This window comes from Balaenoptera physalus (assembly GCF_965194825.1).
Source record: "Balaenoptera physalus genome assembly, chromosome: 21".
NCBI lineage: Eukaryota > Metazoa > Chordata > Mammalia > Artiodactyla > Balaenopteridae > Balaenoptera > Balaenoptera physalus.
The window spans coordinates 9,038,975-9,047,708 of NC_138902.1; the positions used below are offsets into that span (position 1 = coordinate 9,038,975).

Below are 8,734 nucleotides of genomic sequence, written 5' to 3' on the forward strand. Positions count from 1 at the left end.
GAAAAAAAGAAACCCAGAGCAGCTGCTGTTGGAAACCTAGCAGGTTTTAATTACGGTACATTTTAAATTGCCCACTCCGCTAGTTGCTATCATATCTAATATAGTACAAGTAATGCAAATCCTGTATGCCAGGCCACTTTTTATTAAAGTCTCTATGAAAACTTATGCTGTAAGATCAAACCCCTGTATTTAATTAATACTCTTTAAATCATAGAACATCAGAGAGAGCTTCTTAGTATTTTGTTCTGAGCAGTCATTTTGACACACTGGAGGACCTAATTCTTAAGTTTTTCCTGAATTATAGAATTTACCAGTAACCTGGAAAAATAAGTTATTAATGTACTGACTGACTTGGAAGACTTCTTAAATTATTTGGAAACCGTTCCCTCTAGGATCTTCCTCTTGGTAGTATCTTGCCTTCTTAATATTCTCTAAGATGAATTTTTAAATTTTCCATGCATGTAGAATAGGTCACCCATTAAGCATTAAATCTTTCCCCTTTCCCCCATTATCCCTGTTCACTTTTAGTATAATGGATACTAATGGTTTTTTTAAAAAAACAGCTTCACTGAGATATAATTCACATATCATACTGTTTACCCATTTAAGGGGTATATATGTGCAGCCATCACCACAGTGAATTTTAGAACATTTTCACTAATAGATTTTTATAAATATTTCAGCTAAAGAAAATTATAAAAATAGAACCCAATAGAGAACTCTTAGAAGTATTTTCCTGGTACAGAAACTCCTCTTTTGACAAACTTGCAACTTGTCATAGCTACTTGCCAGAGAAGAAGTGAATTCCATTCTGCCCACAAACTGGTAGAATAAGAAGTTGCTTGAATGGTGGCACTTAGGACTTAAGGAAAACTGACAGCATGTTGATAACCAGAGGGGCTTCCATACTTGATAAAATAGTATCACATTTCCCATAATCTCATTGTGACATCTGGGCATGTTGAAAAATTCTTTCACGGTACTGTGGTTGTCAAGAGATTACTGTACTTTCAGATTTAGCTTGAGATAAACCTTCTTTAAGCTCTTATTATCTGGTTTCATTTTATGTGCAAATCACTGTTTTATGTTTCTCAGCTGTTACTTAGTGTTCTGAAATTTTTTCTCTTAGCGTTTATTCTGTAGTACCTTTTCTTTCTAGTAGAGTCTTGAGAATTAGAGATAAATTGCTGTTTCTTGAGTGTCCCTCCACATCACCTAACACATGCAGCTGATACTTTCGTTTTGGGGTAAATTAACACGAAACTTCTTCTCTCGACTTTAGGCATCATAGGCGAGTGCTAGTGGAATGGCTGAGAGACCCATCTCAGGAGCTTGAGTTCATTGCTGATATTCTTAATCAGGATGCAAAGAATTATCACGCCTGGCAGCATCGACAATGGGTTATTCAGGTATTGCCTTTCTTGTGTTTTGCAGATTTTTATTTTTTTAACTGAATTAAATAATTTAATTACTATTAAATTGTAGTGTACTTAAACTGAAACACACATGTAGATCATTACAAACTATATAATGATTAAGAATTATTCAGATACTTAATTAAACCTGACATCCTTCATGTTGGTTAACCTTTATAATCTCTTTGGATATGTTGGTGAGTAACTTCACATTAAAGAAGAATAATAGTGACTTTTTAAATACTTTTTGGATCGAATTTGTGTCACGTATTTGCTAGCAAATTGAATAGAAAAAGTAGTTGTAAATTTTTAATACAGCTGTGTTATTTTAATTAACAAGGACGTATTACATATTACGGTTTTGCATGCATAAACTTTGAAATATGATTTTACAGTAACTGTTGTATATTTTATTTCTGCCCACTTGTTAAAATTTTATGCTAAATCCTGAATAGAAGAAAACAGTTATGGGACTTCCCTGGCGGTCCACTGGTTAAGATTTCGCCTTACAATGCAGGGGGTTCAAGTTCGATCCCTGTTCGGGGAGCTAAGATTCCCCCATACCTTGGGGCCAAAACACAAACCATAAAACAGAAGCAATATTGTAACAAATTCAATGAAGACTTTTAAAAATTGGTCCACATCAAAAAAATCTTTAAAAAAAAAAGAAAAGAAAATAGTTATAACTCCCACTCTGGGCATTTTTATTTATTCCAGCCAACAATTGTAGTGTTGTGTCCGGTGAATTTTTTCCAGGGATTGCTACTTTCTGCACTGTTCATTATACCAAGAGTATTTCACCAAAAAATTTATTGCTTAAAAATTTAAACTTTTCCAAATTTGATTAAAGGAATACATTTTCTAAAGACATTTAGTATTTTTATTTTTTTATGAAATTCTAGTTTTTTGCTAGTATCAAATAAGCAATATATCTCCGTTAGCTTTTTCATAGTTAACGTCCCCAACTTTTGTGGCATTTGTACGTTTTGACCTTTTACTCCTTTTTCAAATTGTCTTTGTTTGTTCTCTTCTCTCCATAATTTTTTAAATTAAAACAGCTTTGTAATGTAAAAATTTATATCTAAATCCAATTGTATATTTATCTACATGTATTTTAGCATTTTTGAATACTTCCCTTTTACTTAATATATGTAATAATGTCAAATCACATCAAATTAATATACAGTAGTACAGTTAATCATTGTCTTATTACTGAGTTTGGTTTTTTTCTTCCACATTTTACCATAAACAATGCATAAGCATTTAGTTAGGTATACTTTTTTTTTTTTTCTTTTGATTTAATTCTTTAGAGTAGTTCTTGGGTCAAAGTTAAAACATGCTGCTTGGTATCTAAATTGTTTTCCACAAGATGCTACTGAATGACAGCCACTCTGGCTGCTCACTCTCACTTCCTAATTTTTCCTTCCTCATCGCCGTTCCTCTGTCTTTGATGACTTTTCTTTCCCCGCCATTTCCTTGACCTTCAGCATCCCTCTCCTCCAAATATGTGATGAGTCCATGTCTTCAGTTCTCCCTGCTTAGCTTTGCTGAAGTTTTATTTATTTATTTTTATTGTTAATAAATGATAGGACATTTCTAATTGGATGTTTTATTTTGTATTTTCTCTTAGGAATTTAAACTTTGGGATAATGAGCTGCAGTATGTAGACCAACTTCTCAAAGAGGATGTGAGAAATAACTCTGTCTGGAACCAAAGATACTTCGTAATTTCTAACACCACGGGCTACAATGATCGTGCTGTTTTGGAGAGAGAAGTCCAGTTAGTAATCACTTGTTCACTCATTAAAATAATATTTGTTTGCCTACCATGTCTCATGTTACTACTGAGGTACAGGGCATAAAGGCGTTGGGATACAGCAAAGATCAAGATTGCCCCAATCCTACCCTCATAGAAGTAATAGGACAGAATACTTACATGAAACCTATAATGATAAATTTACGAATAATATAGTGTATAGCAGCGGTCCCCAAGCTTTTTGGCACCAGGGACTGGTTTCGTGAAAAACAATTCTTTCACGGACCGGGGGTGGGGTGGGGCTGGTGGTGGGATTGGTTCAGGTGGTAATGTGAGCGATGGGGAGTGTCCACAGCCTGGGGGTTGGCGGCCCCTGGTGTATAGTAAACCTTTACTTAGTAGTGCCTTAAGTTTCTTGAAATATTGTTGCTACTGTAGATTGAGAAGAACTCAGATTTCATAGTGTCTAGGAAGCTTTATTTTAAAACTATCTCATTAAATTTTAGATAACAGTCCCCAGATGCCATGTTACTCTAGTGCAGGGTTTGGGCCAATGAGTCTTTGTTGTCCTGTGCATTATAGGATGTGTGGCTGCATTCTCAGCCTTTATGCCCTATATCTCAGTAGTAAACCCCACCCCAGCCCAAATCACCCCCAGTTGAAAACTGCTCTAGCATACAAAATGCTGTTATAAGAGCTAGAAATTTCTGAATTGGCATGAATTTCTATATTCTGTCCATAAACCTCTTTTCTGACTTTGTCTAATTTGTCTCAGTGTCTTGATTGAAATTTGAATATGTTTATTGTCTTTATAGCCTGATGAGATCATAGTCATATTTTAATTATAAAAGTTGTTTCAACAGCTCCTAGGAAGAGCTGATTTTGTGGTACATCTACCTCTCATCTCCCTTGCCCTTACTTCTGCTTGGATCAGGGCGGTTGGCTCTAATTTTATCTGTTCTATATATAGGGTTTTGGTGATTTAAACTTTAAAAAAGCACACACACACAGTCTCCAATCTAGTGTCCTATATTAACTCTCTTCTCCAGGCTTCTTTCTTTATAATATTCATAATTTTCGTAATGCTGAATGAGTTTATTATTACTTTCTGTGAAAAAAAATGCTGTTAAAACAGCACTGCAACGAAACTAAGATTACTAAACTTTAGTCAGTGACTAACTCATTTGAGCAAGTATATAGTGAAGCAAAGTTCTGTAACTCCCTTGGAATTTTTTGTAACTGGATCTAAATTACAATTAATAATCTGGTTAAGGGGAAGAGAAAAGTAGGGAGTGTCCATTTGGAATGGAATCACATCATAGTTTGCAGGTACTCTTGTTTTGGAATATAAGAAATATGCAGTTGTTGGTTTCTTATTTTTATTCTTTGTCTATATAATCTCCATGCTTGGCTATTTTTTATTATAGCTTCCAAGATTATTTAGTTCTCCTTTTTCAATGAGTAATGATTTTTCTGGCGTAAGTATGTCTTAGACATTTTCCCCAAGATTGCTTCAGCGAAAAAAGGACAGTCTCCTTGTTGTAGCTGACATTTCCTTCAGAGGGAAAGCCTAAGTGAAAGGAAGTCTCCAACATTAACTTCTTTTCCATTTGTGAACTGAGCCTTCGTATTACTTTGTAAATAAGAATTGACCATTGCAGCCACGAGGGGGTCTCTAATTCAGATATAACCTAGGGAGGTACCAAGTCCACCAGCAGAGATAAGTGAAAGCTCATGTCCAAGCTGCGCCACCATCATAGGAAGACTGTTTCTCATTATTGCACTGCTCTTGCAGAGTTATACACATGTTTATTTGTGGTCTTTTTCTTACAGGTACACTCTGGAAATGATCAAACTAGTACCACATAATGAAAGTGCATGGAACTATTTGAAAGGGTAAGAGGTTGTTTTTGCTTTTTTTTTTTTTTTAACCTGCTAACATGAGTCATCGTGGAATATGTTCCATAATAAGATTCCAAAAGGACACTAAAGAATTTTCCATTTTTCTGGATCTAAGAGCAGAAGTGTAACAGCGTTATGATAACACCCAAGAACAGTACCCTCTACCCTTTCCTTAACCTCCCAGGCACATACCAGCACAGTTTTTAGAACAGTCCATGAGTAGACAGTGACACAATTTTAACAGCATTTATGAATCCTGGGGTCTTCATGTCACAGAACGGAATACACACACCAGTTTCTGTTCAGCTCAGGATCACGGGAAGACAAGACAAATCACTTACAAACAGATTGCACAAGACGCCTAGCCACCCTTTGTGTTGTCATTTCCGGAGATCTCCTGTTACAAGTCTCACTCCTTAAATCAGCAAGGTTTCTCTTGCCACTGACATCACCTGGCTCCTTGTCAAACTTAAGGGTCTCCAAGGAAACAGGCCCAAAGAGCACAAAGCATGGAGCTCAGTCACATTTGGAGATCGGTCAGAGCTTGGGGCCTATAGTATCTGGAGAGCTAAAGGGATGAATAACCATCTCAAGACACAGAAATGTCTCTCCTGTTTTTTTCCTTCCCTTTTAATTTTAAGAAAATGGAATTTTTTTCCTTTAATTTTGTATGTTGCAGTTTGACTTACAAATGATTATTTTTAAACTTCATTATTCTTTTTAGCTAATTTTACCCAGCTCTTAATTATGCATGATAAAGCTCACATTTAATTTAAAAATTTCATTTCATTTCAACCTCATTCAAAATGTTTCCTTTTCTTGCTTATATTACAGGGGTCATTTTCTCTTGATCTTTCTACTGTTTTTGTTCTTCCTTCTCAAAATTGGGAATAATTTTTTTTTTTTTTTTTAGGATTTTGCAGGATCGTGGTCTTTCCAAGTATCCCAACCTGTTAAATCAATTACTTGATTTACAACCAAGTCACAGTTCCCCCTACCTAATTGCCTTTCTCGTGGACATCTATGAAGACATGCTAGAAAACCAATGTGACAACAAGGAGGACATTCTTAATAAAGCATTAGAGGTAAGCTGGCAGGACTCAGCGATTTCTTCTTGGAGCCTCAAAGCTGGGTCTGCCCAGCAACACCAGTATTCACGCCCCTTTCAACACAGCCACTCAGAATTCCGTGCAGGGCTATTCTGCTGTTTAGGGCGACACCCACATCACTAGTGCACATAGTATGTGATTCTAGTGGTGTATCTCATTTGATCACGACCTGAATGAAACTGTACTAGTCCAAACGCATTTGCCCTAGGGATTAAATTACACATTTCCTTTAATGAATTTTTGTTGTTCATTTTCAGTTATGTGAAATCCTAGCTAAAGAAAAGGACACTATAAGAAAGGAATATTGGAGATATATTGGAAGATCTCTTCAAAGCAAACACAGCACAGAAAGTGACCCACCTACAAATGTACAGCAATAACACCATCTAGAAGAACTTGATGGGATGCTTTTATTTTTCTAAGAGACTCAGGAGTTAAAAACCAGAGTGATCATCCCCTTTGCCTGTGGTGTGAAACGTACATTACATGGGCACTGCTTTTTAACATGAACCCAGTGTGATGCTCCTGGGGCGCTGCTGCTGTTCAGACTGGTTCTGAGTGATTTGATTCTTTTTAAGCAGAGTGATTCAGGGGAGGGAGGAGAAACAGGAAGTCCCCAGAGGAACTTGGTAGCCTTTCAGCATTCACTGTAACCCCTTAGCAGCAACTCCCCTAAACGGTGTATGTGTCAGGATTTGCAGCGTTAATGTTTGCAGGCAACGCGTATGTAAAGGACATGAGTCACTTACATTTCAGTTCAGAAAGCAGGGAGTGCAGTTGTTACCTTAGAGCTGCTCTGCCACACTCACAGTATCTTGCTATCACTGTAACCAACTAATGCCAAAAGAATGGTTTTGTAATAAAATTATAGCTGTATCCTAAAACAATGCCATAGTGGTTTGACTTTTTAAATAGCATTTAACTATATACAGGGGACACTGTCTCGGCTTAGAAAAGCAATTGAGGAAGGATATATTGCTATAAAACTGAAGAAACCAGAAACATGACTATGTTAAAGGAAATGTAATTAAAATGTGAAGTGGTCAGTTCTTGACTACAAGCAACAAAATTCACTCAACGTGGTTTAAAACTCACAGGGTTTATTGAGGTATATAGGTAGCTCACAGAATAATTACCCGATCTTCCAGAAATATGTCCCAAAACCCCACTGCAGAACTGGAGCATCACATTGCTGTTGCCTGTGCTGGGATCAGGAACTGCTGAGTGAGGCCGCCAGCTCCATGTCCACCTCCACCACATTCCACGCAGGCTCACCTGCTTCCCTTCCCACAGGACGTGGCTCCAAAGTAAAGGCTCACTTTAGTGCATCTGATCGGAAAGAACCTAAAGGACATCGAACACCCTTAACTGCAAAAAGGAATCTGGGAAATGTAGTTTATAGCTTTCCAGCCTCCACGCTTCAGGAAGACATGCTAGAAAGGAGTTGAAGGTTGAACAAGAGAGTTTCTGTGTACCTGCATGTAATTAAATCTCACCTTATCAATAAAGAATTTTTGTTCAGTGTTCAAAGCACCAAACTATAACTCAAGAAATTATATAGAGTAGAACAGGGAATTCCCTGTCAGTCCAGTGGTTAGGACTCAGCCCTTTCACTCAGGGGCCTGGCTTCAATCCCTGATCAGGGAACTAAGATCCTGTAAGCTGCGTGGTGCAGCAAAAAAACAAACCAAAAAAAAAAAAAAGAACAGTTATCTCAAGAATTCAGAAAATAACGATATATTTTTTAAATTATTTATTTATTTGGCTGCACCACATCTTAATTGCAGCATGTGGGACCTTTAGTTGCGGCGTGTGGTATCCTCAGTTGCAGCATGCGTACTCTTAGTCGTGGCATATGGGATCTAGTTTCCTGACCAGGGATCGAACATGGGCCTTCTGAATTAGGAGCACAGAGTCTTAGCCACTGAACCACCAGGGAATTCCCACAATATTTTTTTTAAACAAACTCTTTTTTTTCTGGCCATGCTGCGCAGCTTGTGGGAACTCCCAATAACAGTATTTTAATAATTCCTGGAGAAACTACCATATGACCCAGCAATCCCACTCCTAGGCATATACCCAAAGAAAACCATAACTCAAAAAGACACATGCACCTCAATGTTCACTGCAGCACTATTTACAATAGCCAAGACATGGAAGCAACCTAAATGTCCACCAACAGAGGAATGGATAAAGAAGATGTGGCACATATATACAGTGGAATATTACTCAGCCATAAAAAGGAACAAAATAGTGCCATTTGCAGAAACGTGGATGGACCCAGAGACTGTCATACAGAGTGAAGTAAGTCAGAAAGAGAAAAATATCGTGTAATATTGCTTATATGTGGAATCTAGAAAAATGGTTCAGATGAACTTATTTGCAAAGCAGAAGTAGACACACAGATGTAGAGAACAAACTTATGGATACCAGGGGGGAATGGGTGGGGTGGGATGAATTGGGAGTTGGGATTGACATATATACACTACTATGTATAAAATAGGTAACTAATGAGAACCTGCTGTATAGCACAGGGAACTGCTCAGTGCTCTG

At 37.2% G+C, this 8,734-nt stretch overlaps 1 protein-coding gene across 1 annotated transcript in view; it reads left to right on the forward strand.

The window, feature by feature from the left end:
• FNTA (farnesyltransferase, CAAX box, subunit alpha) overlaps nt 1-7,068 on the forward strand; it is a 32,206-nt gene extending 25,138 nt beyond the window's left edge. Inside the window, exons 5-9 of the mRNA XM_082444277.1 lie at nt 1,283-1,409; nt 3,046-3,194; nt 5,004-5,066; nt 5,986-6,157; nt 6,439-7,068. Of these exons, the coding sequence (XP_082300403.1) occupies nt 1,283-1,409; nt 3,046-3,194; nt 5,004-5,066; nt 5,986-6,157; nt 6,439-6,561 (634 nt within the window). The 3' untranslated portion in view covers nt 6,562-7,068. The remainder of the gene's footprint in view (nt 1-1,282; nt 1,410-3,045; nt 3,195-5,003; nt 5,067-5,985; nt 6,158-6,438) is intronic.
• Nucleotides 7,069-8,734: the final 1,666 nt, after the last annotated feature.